Source organism: Crotalus tigris, unplaced genomic scaffold, assembly GCF_016545835.1.
Source record: "Crotalus tigris isolate CLP2741 ecotype Arizona unplaced genomic scaffold, ASM1654583v1 scf7180000021561.349155, whole genome shotgun sequence".
Lineage (NCBI taxonomy): Eukaryota > Metazoa > Chordata > Lepidosauria > Squamata > Viperidae > Crotalus > Crotalus tigris.
The window spans coordinates 195,151-210,397 of record NW_024098566.1 but is presented as its reverse complement, the minus strand read 5'-3'; the positions used below and the strand labels follow the sequence as shown (position 1 = coordinate 210,397).

At 42.8% G+C, this 15,247-nt stretch overlaps 1 protein-coding gene across 1 annotated transcript in view; it reads left to right on the top strand.

Moving 5' to 3' along the window:
• VWF (von Willebrand factor) overlaps positions 1-14,092 on the top strand; it is a 113,503-nt gene extending 99,411 nt beyond the window's left edge. The window contains exons 45-52 of the mRNA XM_039318792.1: positions 455-638; positions 1,233-1,273; positions 1,867-1,983; positions 4,023-4,121; positions 8,694-8,822; positions 9,929-9,968; positions 12,746-12,843; positions 13,381-14,092. Coding sequence (XP_039174726.1) covers positions 455-638; positions 1,233-1,273; positions 1,867-1,983; positions 4,023-4,121; positions 8,694-8,822; positions 9,929-9,968; positions 12,746-12,843; positions 13,381-13,569 — 897 coding nt within the window. The 3' untranslated portion in view covers positions 13,570-14,092. The remainder of the gene's footprint in view (positions 1-454; positions 639-1,232; positions 1,274-1,866; positions 1,984-4,022; positions 4,122-8,693; positions 8,823-9,928; positions 9,969-12,745; positions 12,844-13,380) is intronic.
• The last annotated feature ends 1,155 nt before the right edge of the window (positions 14,093-15,247 follow it).

The following is a 15,247-nucleotide window of genomic DNA, read 5'->3' as shown; positions in this document are numbered from 1 at the left end:
GTTTCCCCCAAAAACTTTTAAATATTAGAAGAGATTTACAACTAAGATAAGGGAGTCTGTTTACCTTTATTCACTCCACTTTTCCTTGGAGATGAGGAAAGTTGTGTTCTACTTCTAGGAAAAACAACATACACATCTCTTCCCTGATCGAGTTACAAGGAAAGGTTGGTCTTTGTGCTGCCGAAAGCTTTCTGTTCAAATACTTTGGCCACCTAATGAGAAGGAAAGACTCCCTGGAGAAGAGCCTGATGCTGGGAAAGGTGGAGGGCAAGAGAAGAAGGGGACGACAGAGCATGAGGGGGCTGGATGGAGTCCCTGAAGCCGTAGGTGGGAGCTTAAATGGACTCCAGAAGATGGCAGAGGACAGGAAGGCCTGGAGGAACGTTGTCCAATGGGTCGGACACGAATTCACAACTAACAACAACAAAACCTTTCTGTTGTCTTACATTCCTAGGTCGGCTCGGAATGGACGTCTCCAACTGATCCCTGCGTCATCAAAAAATGTATCCGTGTGAATGAGGAGGTCTTTATCCAGACCAGGAATGTCTCATGCCAAGCGAGGGAACCAATCAGCTGCCCCTTTGCCACCGAGATGCGCTGTGACCAGCGGTCTGGATGCTGCCCTTCCTGTCGCTGTGGTAAGGACTGGCCCTTCCAACAGAAAGGCCTTCTTGCATCATTCTCTACGTTTAGAAAAAAGTTCAGAGAAGAGCAACTAAGATGATCCAAGGCCTGGAGACCAAAACATACGAAGAACGGCTGCGGGACTTGGGTTTGGCTGGTCTAAAGAAAAGAAGAAATAGGGGAGACATGATAGCAGTCTTCCAGTATCTGATGGGCTGACACAAAGAGGAGGGGGCCAGGTTATTCACCAAGGCATCAGTAGGAAGGACGAGAAACAATGGTTGGAAACTGACCAAACAGAGAAGCAACCTGGAACTAAGGAGAAACTTCCTGACAATGAGAACAATTAACCAGTGGAACCGCTTGCCACCAGAAATCATGGGCACTCCATCACTGGAGGTCTTTAAGAAGAGGCTAGACAATCACCTGTCTGAGATGGTGTGGGGTCTCTTGCTTGAGCAGGGGGTTAGACTAGAAGACCTCCAAGCTCCCTTCCAACTCTGTTATTATTATTAAGAATCATTAAAAAATGGAGTTCCTGTTCTGTTGGGAATTCCATTGTCCTAGGGAAAATTCAGATGCTAATAAATGCCTCTTCTCTCTTGCAGAACCTGTGAACGGCTGCATCTTGAATGGCACCGTTCTCGCGGTAAGATTCTAGCTGATCCCTTGTTTTAATTCTATCTATCTATCTATCTATCTATCTATCTATCTATCTATCTATCTATCTATCTATCTATCAAACTTGTACGTGGTCCATCTCACCAAAGGCGACTCTAGACGGCTTACAGTCATTGAATAAAATGCAGTATGCAAAAATGAAAAGCATCAATAAGGATCTTAAATTTAAAACTGTAATTAAAATAAAACGAAGGAAGGAAGGAAGGAAGGAAGGAGGGAGGGAGGGAGGGAGGAGGGAGAAGGAGAGAGCTGTGGTGGCGCAGTGGTGAGAATGCAGTATTGCAGGCTAATTCTGCCCACTGCCAGCAATTCGATTCTCAACAGATCAAAGTTGACTCAGCCTTCCATCCTTCCGAGGTCAATAAAATGAGGACCCAGATTGTTGGTGGGCAATAGGCTGACTCTGTAAATCACTTGGGGAGGGCTGTGAAGCACCATGAAGCAGTATATAAATCTAAGGGCTATTGCTAAAGGGGGTGGTGGGGATGAACGGTCCATTCTTGGTGTTTCTCATGATAGGAATGACCATCTAACGTAGCAAACGTGTTCTCCTTTTTTCAGCCAGGGAAACGGATGCTGCTGGATGAGTGCACCACGTGCCAGTGTACCACCCGACAGGGACTCTTTCTGACCTACAAATTGACGTGTGGGAAAATTACTTGTGAACCGTGCCCCAAGGTAAGCGAGAAGGCATGCTCCAAGGAGCTCTCTTGACTTTGAAGGTCCTGATCTCTTCCACGTTTTCTGCATTTGGTCTTCACGGCTCTGTTAGAATAGAATAGGACAGAAGAGAACAGAAGAGAACAGAATATTATAGAATGGAATGGAACAGAATGGAACAGAACAGAATAGAATAGAATAGAATATTATAGAATGGAATGGGATAGGAATAGAATAGAATTAGAATAGAATAGAATAGAATAGAATAGAATAGAATAGAATAGAATAGAATAGAATAATGGAATGAAGAACAGAATAGAATAGAATAGAATAGAATGGAATGGAATGGAATGGAATGGAATGGAATGGAATGGAATGGAATAGAATAGAATAGAATAGAATAGAATAGAATAGAATAGAATAGAATAGAATAGAATAGAATAGAATAGAATAATAGAATAGAATAGAATAGAATAGAATAGAATAGAATAGAATAGAATAGAATAGAATAGAATAGAATAGAATAGAATAGAATAGAAACTGATCAAGGAGAGAAGCAACCTGGAACTAAGGAAAAACTTCCTGACAGTTAGAACAATTAACCGGTGGAACAACCTGCCTCCAGAAGTGGTGAATTCTGCAACACTGGATGTTTTTAAGAAGAGATTGGACAGCCATTTGTCCAAAATGGTAGAGGGTTTCCTGCCTGAGCAGGGGGTTGGACTAGATGACCTCCGAGGTCCCTTCCAACTCTGTTATTGTTATTGCTATTATTATTTTCCTGAGTTCAACTCTCTGAATGAAAAGAGAAGATGGACGAGGAAATAAACCTTGCTCTCCTTCAGCAGCTTATTACATGTTTATAGAAGGCAGCGAAAAAATTCTGCTGTTGCATAAGTGTTTCGGCCAGGCAGGATCCTTCACTGATTATTACCTGCCACAACTAGTTGCCAAGAAAGAGGATGAGGGATGTCTTCAGCTGGGATCAGAAGTCCCCACGGGAGTTGTGCCATTGACGTGAAGCTCTTCCCCTCTCCTTAAGGACCTGCTGGCTGGCAGATTGTGCGAGGGGAAACACAGTGCAGAGAAACGGGACTGCAGTTACTACTTAATGCCTCCTCAGCTTTACTTTTCAAAGCAAACTTAACTCGTCTGTATTTCCGTAACCGAAACACGAGAATATCATTTAACTGTCGATAGTCTGCCGGGGGGGGCGGGGTCTTCCAGATTTTGCAATGTATAATATTAAAGGAAAATGCAAGTAGGAAGCCTATAATGATGAAACTACTGTAAAAAAAACCTTGAATTTGTATCTATATCTATATATCTATATCTGTCTCTGTATCTATATATCTCTATGTCTATTTATCTTCTGTCTATCTATCTATCTATCTGTCTGTCTGTCCATATTATCTATCTGTCTGTCTGTCTGTCTATCTATCTATCTATCTATCTATCTATCTATCTATCTATCTATCTATCTATCTATCCATTTATCCATCTATCCATCTATCTATCAATTCATCCCTATCTATCATCTATCTATCATCTATCCATCCATCCATCCATCCATCCATCCATCCATCCATCCATCCATCCATCTATCCATCTATCCATCCATCCATATCTCTCTCTCTCTCTCTCTCTCTCTCTCTCTCTCTCTCTCTCTCTCTCTCTATCTATCTATTTCTGTATATCTATGTCTATATCTATATCTATGTCTATATCTATTTATCTATCTTTTTATATCTGTATCTGTATCTATATTTATATCTATATACAAATACAAACACACACACATATACACATACACACTGTATATAGCTATCTACACACACACACACACACACACACACACACACACACACACACATGTTCATTCGGATCTGCCAAGCTATAGAAGAAGAAAGCTGAACGAGAATGAGACGATCTGTTTGAGCAGGGGTTGGGCTAGAAGACCTCTAAGGCCCCTCCTAACTCTGTTAGAACGTTATTCTGAAGGCAATGTATTTATCAAGGCTTAAAATTCATTTTCGGCCTCATCCCTGGGTTTGCAGAATTACCGGATGGAGAAAACCTCTGGATCCTGTTGTGGCAAATGTTTGCCAACTCGGTGTGATATCCAGCTGAGGGACGGAACCATTTTGTATCTGAAGGTGAGTAGCTTTACCATCTCTTTTTTTCTAACAAATATAATATTTGCCCCGCTGTTCATCTCCCTCGCCAACAGCCCCGCAAAGACGCTTCTCCCCGTGTGGTGTAATAATTACGTTGGCTAGGAAATCATCTGAAAAGTCTGGTCTTCTCCACAGTCTTCAGAATATCATTTGAAACTCAAGAAGAGAAACTGCAGACAGTCCCTGAATTAGCGCCATCCATTGGGTGATGGTTTGAAGTTACAACGGCCTTGAGAGAAGTAACCTACGACCATTTTTTTTATACTTACGACCGTTGTAACCTCCCCTGTCACGTGATCAAAATTTAGCTTGGCAACTGACATGTACTTACGACTGTTGCAGCGTCCCAGGGATACGTGATCTCCTTTTGTGACCTTTCTGCCAAGCAAAGTCAAAAGGGGAAGCCAGATTCACTTCACAACCGTGTGGCTAACTTTTAACCACTGCAGGGATTCATGTCACAACCCGTGCAAGGATGGTGTCGAATGGGGCAAAACTCACCCGTCTCATTTAACAACAGAAATGTTTTTCTCGGTTGTGGTCCTAAGTTGAGAACTACCTGACGGCTTTTTTGTGTGTGTTTTTTTGCACCAAGTAGCAAGAATAGTGGTGTTTTTATTAGCACTAGTCCCTGGGAATTCTTGGGCTCAAAAGTTTTCTGGAGAACAGCTGGAAGAAAGGAAGGCTGGGACGCAACTTAGAGAGAGGAGGACCCGTCCTTCATATTCACGTCAACTCTCTGAAACCCTAGGACAGGGGTCTTCCAACTCGGCCCTTCGATGACTTGTGGACTTCAACTCCCAGAATTCCTCAGCCAGCATGCCTGGCTGAGGAATTCTGGGAGTTGAAGTCCACAAGTCATAAAAGGGCCAAGTTGGAAGACCCCTGCCCTTAGGAGAAAGGCATTGAGGAGATAAACATATTGATGGATCGGATCATAAAAAGAAGGTACACTTTGGCTATAACAGAAAAGAATACACATATATATATAGAAAGCACCAGCCTGAAGATGACGAATGAGACTTCATATATATATATATATATATATATATATATATATACAGGCTGGTGCTTTCGGCTTCGTGCTTCTATGAGCTTCTTGCTCCTAGAAGCACGAAGCCGAAAGCACCAGCCTGAAGATGACGAATGAGACTTTGTCAAAACGTCGCCAAGACACTTCCAATTTCACGCAGGAGAAAACCCGAACAACCAAAGACCTACATACAAACACCCGCAAAAACCTCAGATATATATATATACATATATATATATGTAAACCACTTTCTTCTGTTTTATGAGGGCGGCTGGCAACAGAATATGTGACGACATGAGTGTCTTTTGTGCAATCGCTAAATCTTACAGGGGATGTTGACATGTTCACACTATACTTTATGCTGCCATAATTCACTTTTCTGGAGATTCCAGCTACTCTTTAAATTTTATTTTATGAGGAGGGGAAAAAAAGTGACTGAAATGGAAAAGTTCTCCGGCTCTCAACCATCAGGCACGGGCCCAGATGGTTGACCCAGAGGTGAAAGCTGTGGGAAGGGAACATTTTCAAGAGGCTCTGATTTAATTAGTCTGCCTGGGAACTGTGATAGATTTCAAGATTATGATTTTGCCCCTGACTGGCCTTAAAGATGCTTTCCTGAAATCCACTTTGTTCTTGCTCGCTGTGCGTGACATTTATGAGGGGCTGGACAGCGTTGCCCAACTCCAAAGAAGCAGACAGAGTCTTTTGAATGCTACCTCAGATCAACCACAGGCTGGATATGAGAAAACAAGCTGAAAAAGCAAACAGGCTGGAGCGATTAATGCAGGGATTCCACTTCTCCTGAAAGTTTTGGTCCACCGTCTGGGAGAGCTACTTGATCCTTTGCTGTCATTAAATTCTCAGGTAGCCCTCCGGCTGGAAGTCCCAAAACTGCTTTTTAAAAAATTTTTCACAAGGCAACTGGACTTTCTTGTTTTTCTTTGAAGACGTTTCGCTTCTCATCCCAGAAGCTTCTTCAGCGCTGATTGGATGGTGGGGAAGGGAAGGATTTATACTCCTTGCAGACAGCTGGTCATTTGCCTTCTTTTAGAGAGTCGTTGAGGACACTTGGAGGCTTGTCTGTGTCCTCAGGGTCACCCAAGTGGTGCAAATGGGAGTGGAGCCTACTTGGAACTGCTGAAAGGACTGTATTATAGACTGGAGATAGACAATGTTGGATCCCTCCCCCTCTGTTGAGAGAGGGCGGTTCAGTTTTGGCCTAGATGGCCTCTTGGACCCCTCTTTCAAGCCGGCGGTCCTCTCTGTCCAAAATGTGGACTTTGTTGTCTTTGAAAGAGCTGCCTTTGTCTTCCAAATGCAGATGGACTGCTGAATCTTGTCCTCATGGGTTTGTTCTCCTATGTCATGGATAGGCAACCTTGGCTTTTTTAGGACTCGTGGACTTCAACTCCCAGAATTCCTGAGCCAGCATGGCTCAGCTTGGAAACCTCTCCCTTTCTCCTCAGCATGGCTGGCTCAGGAATTCTGGGAGTTGAAGTCCACGAGTCCTAAAAGAGCCATGATTGCCTACCCCTGTCCTATGTTGTGCCATGTGTTTATGAAGTGGTTGTTTTGTTTTGTCCAGTTGCCTCATTGAAAAAACAAAGCACCTTTGGGACAACCAGGATCTGGATGATGGACAGCCTCCATAAACACTTCTGCTGGAAGGGACTGCTCTTCTGGAGTTTTTCCTAGCGTGCCCCTTCTTCAGTCGGTCAGATTGATGCAAATCCTGGTTTGAATTTTGTAAGCCCTCCGTGGATCATCTGATACTCCTGATCCCAGTCCTGAAAGACTTTTGCCAATAAAAAGCAGAGACATCACCCTACCAACAGGAGTGTGTAGAGTCAAGGCCATGGTTTTCCCAGTTGCAATGTACGGCTGTGAAAGCTGGACCATAAGAAAGGCTGAGTGCCAAAGAATGGAGGCCTTTGAACTATGGTGCTGGAGAAGACTCCTGCGAGTCTCCTGGACTGCAAGGCGATCCAACCGGTCAGTCCTGGAGGAGATCAACCCCGACTGCTCTTTAGAAGGCCAGATCCTGAAGTTGAAACTCAAGTACTTCGGCCACCTAATGAGAAGGAAGGACTCCCTGGAGAAGAGCCTGATGCTGGGAAAGATGGAGGGCAAGAGAAGAAGAAGGGGATGACAGAGAATGAGATGGCTGGAGGGAGTCACTGAAGCAGGAGGCGTGAGCTTCAATGGACTCCAGAAGATGGTAGAGGACAGGAAGGTCTGGAGGAACATTGTCCATGGGGTCGCGATGGGTCGGATACAACTTCGCAACTAAGAACAACAATCTATAGCTCAGGTGTAGAATGAGGGTGGAGGTTTTGTTCTCCAAGCTTGTGGGTTGGTTTCAGAACATTTCATTACCAGGCTAGGTGACATCTTCAGAGGAATTTAGTGGGACCACGAGCACCCATGATACTCACATGAGTAGGGCTGTGTGTGCGCACCAGCCAGCCACTCACATGGCCAGTTGCAAACAGGCCACGGACTAATAACGGGCTGCAGCCCACAAGCTGTAAACCATCCATGTCTTTTTTTCCCCTCATTTTTTTTTATTTTGTTCCAAAGATTAAAATCTAAAATCCAAAGGGGGAAAAAAATTACCGAAACCAAAAGAAAACTAGACAAGAACATGACCTGTCCTATATGAAGATACTAGAAGCATTTGAAATGTGGATTTACAGGAGGCTGTTACGTAGAAGCTGGGTTGACAAGATCAACCCAGCTTCCCGGGAAAGCCAAGGGAAATCATCAAAACACTTAAAAAATCATCAAAAAAATTAAAAAACAAAAATTAGAATATTTTGGACATGGGATGCGACACCCAGAAAAACATGGCATGCTCCATTTAACCCTCCAGGGAAAGACTGAAGGCAAACGAGGTCCAGACAGAAGAAGAACATTGTGGCTTCAAAATTTAAGGGACTGGTTTGGACAAAACTCAGCCGCACTTTTTCGTGCAGCTGCTGATAAAAACAGGATCACCAACATGATCGCCAACATGATCGCCAACGTCTGATAATAGATATGGCACAAGAAGAAGAAGAAGATACGTTGAGAAAAAAATAGTTAATAGGTGAATAAACAGCAAAGTTAAAGTTCAAGGCCCTTTGCTAACCATCTGTTTTCCTAATTTTCTTGTAGTAATTTTCTCCTAGTTTCTTATCTACCACAGATCACCCCAGTCTTTTTATCCACCTTCCATTTCAAGCACATTTTACTTTCCACAAAACCCACACATCGGGGAATAAGTACACGTGGATCTATTTCACAAACACGCACCATGAGTAACCACGTTTTTGTCAACTGGTGCTTTTTTTTTGCATCTTAAAAAAAGTAGCAATTGTTGTGTATTGACCCAATTTGTTGCTTTTGCTTTAACTTTCAGTCTGATCAATGCCTCTTCGAACGCAGTATTTAACAGTAATAATAATAATAATACCCTCTGGCCTATTATGATCTCACTGTAACAACAACAAAAAAATGTGGATTTTTTTTTTTTACAGCCGAATGAAACGATCCAAGATGGGTGTGACAATCATTTTTGCAAGGTGAACCAAAAAGGAGATTTTGTTTGGGAAAGGAAGATTACTGGCTGCCCTCCATTTGATTCTAAGAAATGCTTAGCTGAAGGGGTAAGTATTGAATGGAATCCATCTCCTCTTCTTTTGCCATTTTTTTTAAAATGGTGTTAGTTGTAGTGGCGTGTGTTCAATTTGTGCTTTACGGAGCATCCTAAATGAAGATTTGATCCAGTGCTGAGCAAACATAATCCTCGTTGCTGTCAATACCGCAGACACAATAGTAGCCCAAATGGTGGAAACCTTTTGGGAAAAGTGTACAGTAGAAATGCTACTTTTGGTTAAATTTCCACCTGTTTTTCTTCTAATTTCTTTATAACTGTAGCCTTGTTCACTTAATAAGACTATTTTACATCGCTTTCTGGGCGGCCAGTCAACTCTTTGCACCATGGCTTTAATTTTATTACGTTTTACAAGCTTGCGAAATGAAAGAACACAAAAAAACCCAACCCACTTGATATCCATCACACAACACACTGACCAATGTCCTCCTCTCAGCTTCAATACATGACATCAATCACTGAATCCTACTGTGATCCGATTGGCTCATGGCCAAAACAAGATGACACCCGATTGGCTCTCTAAACACTCGCCCTCATTGGCTACCATCAGATGAAGGAAAGCTACCTGAGATCAACCGAAGCAAGTTGTGCTTCCTTTTTCTGGTTATTCAACTATAACTTTTCATAGAATACAGTACAGATAATTGAACAAACTATGTTGCATTACATTCTTGATTAAATTATCTTTCCATTGATATATAATCTTATGGTACTACTCCCCCCCAAAAAAAGGTGGTGGTGTTATTAACCATCAAAACTCAAAAATATACTTTTCCCAAAAGGGTTCCACAATTTTGTCCACTACCGTATACACTTTGTTCATCACTTTTTTTCTGATACTATACCTAATAAGAAAAGCTCAGGTTTAAAATCTATTCCTGCTAAAATATCTTTCAGCATGATCAGGATTGTTTTTATAGGTCTATGCAAAAAAGTGCAAAAAAATAATAATAATTCTCTTGGTGAAGCCTCAGATCCTGGCCAAGAAATGTTAGAAAGGATTAAACATTGTTGGCTAAAATCTACATTAAGAGAGCTTTAGACAGGGACACACATATATATTTGTCTTCAATGAGGTGTTGTTGTCTTCCTCTCCAGGGTAAAGTTACAAAACTTGGCAGTACGTGCTGTGAAACATGTGAGTATCCAAAGCTGCTTAATCTCGCACAAAATGGCAAGATATTTCTGAATGTGTACGTGGCTTCACGTGAAAAGAAAAGTGTGAGAATAATGTTACTGGGTCATGCCTGAGGTTGCCATCCACGAGGATGCCAGAAGGACAAAACATCTGTTGTAATGGCACAACGCAAACTTTGCCCTTTTGTATTTAGGAGCATCACCTGTTTAAATATATTAAATATGTATTTAAGGGGAGGGGTTTGCATCGTGATGCATCCTTTGCCACCTGTTTTCCCTTTAGGTGTCTATGCCAGGGACCCAGGTGGGTACACATGTGTCAGAAGTGTTGTTATGGGCAGCCATGCTGTCGACATCATGACATCCATCCTGATGTCAGTCAACTTTGGATTCCAGTGCTGAGTTGGGCTCTGGCTACAAAGGTCTTTAATTATCCCTTCTGGATCTAGAAGGGTGTCCTTATACCTAGGTGAGAGGTAGGCACCCTTGGCTCTTTTATGACTTGTGGACTTCAACTCCCAGAATTCCTCAGCCAGCATGGGGGAACTATGGCCCCCTCATGACTTGTGGACTTCAACTCCCGGAATTCCTGAGCCAGCATGGGGGAACTATGGCCTCCTCATGACTTGTGGACTTCAACTCCCAGAATTCCTGAGCCAGCATGAGGGAACTATGGCCCCCTCATGACTTGTGGACTTCAACTCCCAGAATTCCTGAGCCAGCATGGGGGAACTGTGGCCCCTTGATGACTTGTGGACTTCAACTCCCAGAGTTCCTCAGCCATCATGGGGGAACTATGGCCCCTTCATGACTTGCGGACCAACTCCCAGAATTCCTCAGCCATCATGGGGGAACTATGGCCCCTTCATGACTTGCGGACCAACTCCCAGAATTCCTGAGCCAGCATGGGGGAACTATGGCCCCTTCATGACTTGTGGACTTCAACTCCCAGAATTCCTCAGCCAGGCACACTAGCTGAGAAATTCTGGGAGTTGAAGTCCACAAGTCCTAAAAGGGCCAAGTGTGAAGACCCCTGAATTACTTCATTGCTTGCAAGAAGCTTAAAGACTGATCTCTTTAACATCGGTGTCCAGATACCATCCAGAAGTCATTGACAGCAACAATGATCTGTAGTTTTTTTCTTCTTCTCTTTTTCCCTTATTTGGAAATTTACTCCTTTGCTACCTCACAAATTTTCTCAGAGATAATACAAGAGGATTCCTGCCCTATTTTTCTACGCAGTTCTTTCCGTAGCCAAGAAGTCTGTTCTTGCACTTTCCTTAATGCCTCTGAAGGAGAAAATTGTGAATAGAACAAGCCAGGCGTGTTTTCTTGGCAGCTTTTGACTCCCCAGAACGGATGGAATAAATGGTCCCTAACTGCCAATATTTTCTGAAAGGCCCGCAGTTTGCTTTCAAAAGAGCATCATCCACCATATCTCCTTAGTCACAGCAGATACTACCAACAATATTGTTTTTTATTCATTGGTTTCTTTTACAACCCCGTTCAGCGCACACCGTCATCAGGTTTCTGAGCAGGACTGGGCCGTTTTAACATATATTTCAACTCCTGACTTTGGCTCATTTCTGTTCTGGGCGAACAAATTGTTTTATTTCATTCCCGTGTTGCAGTCTTGAGAGTCTTCCCACCTGGTCTCCATTATGTCTCCACTTATCAGTAATTCAGGGGTTATTTCCCTGTTCTGAGTTTTAGTGTACCCAAGAGAGCTTTGAACTTTATGACCGGTATTTGATTTTAATTTTTCATTGAAAAGCCTTATTTCAACAATTGCTTCCACTTTCGCAGCTCAAAACATACGTTCGTTTCATCTGAGGTCCTTCCAGTCTTGCAGGCGATAGAATGGAATGGAATGGAATGGAGTAGAGTAGAGTAGAGTAGAGTAGAGTAGAGTAGAGTAGAGTAGAGTAGAATATGGAATGGAATAGAATAGAATAGAATAGAATAGAATAGAATAGAATAGAATAGAATAGAATAGAATAGAATAGAGCAGAGCAGAGCAGAGCAGAACAGAACAGAACAGAACAGAACAGAATAGAATAGAATAGAATAGAATAATAATGGAGTGGAGTGGAGTGGAGTGGAATAGAGTAGAGTAGAGTAGAATAGAGTAGAGTAGAGTAGAATAGAATAGAATAGAATAGAATAGAATAATAAGAATGGAGTGGAGTGGAGTAGAGTAGAGTAGAGTAGAGTAGAGTAGAGTAGAGTAGAGTAGAGTAGAGTAGAGTAGAGTAGAGTAGAGTAGAGCAGAGCAGAGCAGAGCAGAGCAGAGCAGAACAGAACAGAATAGAATAGAATAATAAGAATGGAATGGAATGGAATGGAATAGAATGGGAAAGAAGAATAGGAAAGAAGAATAGGAAAGATTAAGAATAGAATAGAATAGAATAGAATAGAATAGAATAGAATAGAATAGAATAGAATAGAATAGAATAGAATAGAATAATAATTTTATTGTCATTTTGAATGTACACTAATCGGCATACATTAAAATGATAATAACGTCCTCTGTGTATAAGCAATTTTCTAAAAGTTTAAAGGCGATGCATTAGTTGAAGCAATAGCTAAAACCAACTTTGTCATCACTGTAACCCTTAAAGGAGTAGTAACATTATTAAAATACGGTAAGCTAACTATTACTGGCTGATCACGGCCGCCCTGTTAATTTTGCAGGCAGTAGCTCATGGCTAGCCAGAAGTGCAGTTCTCTGCTTCCTTTGTCTAAGTAGTTGAAACATTCACAAGTGTTGTATTTCAGGTGTGGAGCCAGAATGCAGGCTAGCCACAGGCAGGCTGGAATTTGTGAAAGTAGACGACTGTGTGAATGAAAACCAGCTGAACCTCCATTACTGCGAGGTAAGGCCTGCTGATCTGGAGTCTATGAAAGCAAAGTGGATTGTTTTTGTTTCTGTTTTTCTTTGCAAAGAGCTTGGGTCTAACTGCACAGGTAGTCCTTGACTTATGACCACAACTGAGCCCAAAATTTATGTCACTAAGTGAGACAAACAGTCAGCATTAAATTGGTGCTAGATAAGGGTTAACATCATTCAAGAGGGGTTGAACGCAGGCCTCTTGTGAGAACATAATGACTCTAGGCTGATTCCTCTCTTGACTCCGCCACCCGTCCCTGCCCGTCCTTTTCCTACTAGTCTGTTGTAGTTTCGAACAGTTGCTGAGCAACCGATCGTAAGTCCAGGGTGACCTGTGTAATAAAACTTTCCCCCAAGCAGCAACATTTTACACGGTGAGCTCAGCTCTGCCGTCTTATTCCTTCCACCAGCTAGGCACGGTCTATCTGCCTCTCTGTTTTCACATCATTCCAGCCGTTTTCGTGGTGAAATCAGGATTTTAAGTTCCAACTCTGTGGGATTGTTGTTGTTTTTTTCCTTGCAGGGCAAGTGTTCAAGCCAAGCCATTTACAACATAACCCTGAACCGTATTGAAGACCTCTGCAGCTGCTGCTCGGCCACCGCAGCCGACACCATGCGCGTCCCCTTGCGTTGCGCCAACGGCTCTCTAGTTCATCACCAAGTTTTTAACGCCAGAGAGTGCGACTGCCTCTCTCGGAAATGCCAACCGTAATCCCCAAACGGGAAGGGAAGGCATGTCCAGCTTTTTCTCCAGATGCCGAAGCGTGTACAACCTGATTGTAGTTTCCTTTGGGTATTGGGAGGGGTTTTGATGCTAGTTTAATCAAAGCCAGGTAAGCAGCCAAGGAAGACACTGCACACTGGGGATGTTTTACTTTTGATTGTTTCAGGGATGCCGTATTTTGAAAAAGCCCCAAGAAGTCAGATCATTGCCGAGGGTGACTATTCAAGAAGAGACCGGACTGCCCTCTGTCAGAAATGGTGTAGGGTCTTCTGCTTGGGCAGGGGGTTGGACTAGATGACCTCCAAGGTCCCTTCCAGCTCTGTTGTTCTGTTCCGTTCTGCTCTGTTCCATCAAAGGACTTCTATCCACGCGATGAACTGACAGAAGAGTTTCGGCATATAGTTACTTTCGTTTCAATTACTTTTATGATGAAGGGCTAACTCTAGCTCACCTTTCAAAATCAGAGTTGTTTGGCTTTTGTTACAAGCTTGAATAAAACATTTGACTAAAAGCTGACTGTCCTGGTTCCGACAGATGAAACTCTTCAAAGAACTTCGAGGCATTGTTTACCTTAAAGCAGTGATGGCGAACCTTTTAGAGACCGAGTGCCCAAACTGCAACCCAAAACCCACTTATTTATCCGCAAAGTGCCAGGGCTGCATCAGCATTGTGGTGCCCTCAGCGGGTCTGGTGGGCATGGCCCACTGGGTGGGAGCGGCTGCAGTGGTCATGGCAGACTGGGTGAGCGTGGCTGAGGCCAGGGTGGTGGGGGCCAGTCCCTCCCCATCTCTGGGGCATCCCCGGGGGGCCAACGCCTCTTGCTCACTCACTTTCTGCCCTGTCACTTCCAAATACCACGTGCTCTAGCAAACTCTGCTGGAGCAACGGTGTGCATGCCCACAGAGCGGGCTCTGAGTGCTGCCTCTGGCACACAACCGAAGCCAAAAACTGGATTCCCCACCCCTGAGCACATAGTATCAAAACACAATTCCCTCCTCCAATTAACAGTCATAAATCACATTCTCCAATTAGTTTGAAATGCAGGCTTCCCCTCCAGTTCTCCAGTCGACAATTCTTATCCTCTCTTATTTCAATAACCTTGGTTCTCACACTAGGTCCAGTGTTGTTATTTCTAGCTAAACTCTCATGCACCTTCCTCTCCTCCCCAGCATCATCTAACTCTAGCTCTAACTCTAAGAGTAAAACATAAGAAGAAAAGAGTTGCATCTCTAACTGTTGTCAAAGCAAAAACATCCGATGTTAGCAGCGTCTTTCAAAAACGTCTCTCTCCTTTTTTTCTTTTCTTTCCCCCCCATGTTTTATTCATTTTTTATTATTACAAATCGTAAGTGCTTAGTAAACAATGCGATGTCCGGGTCCATTTGTTACTCAATATTACATCTTAACATTCTTCAATATGAGTCTGTTCAATGACTACACAAACCAATGTTGTTGTTTTTTCCTGATCCTCCTTTCGTCCCATATTGTTTTCATTTTCCCAACACTACGCCAACACAGTTCTTGTGACTATTAATACATACAAAATTAAATGTATGCATCCTCGTCGTATTTTTCTTTTTTTCTTTACTTTTTTTTTCTTTTCAAAAGGCTTATAATGTAAGACCAATGAATTTTCCCATCGGAATTCTTTCACGGATCCCTGGGA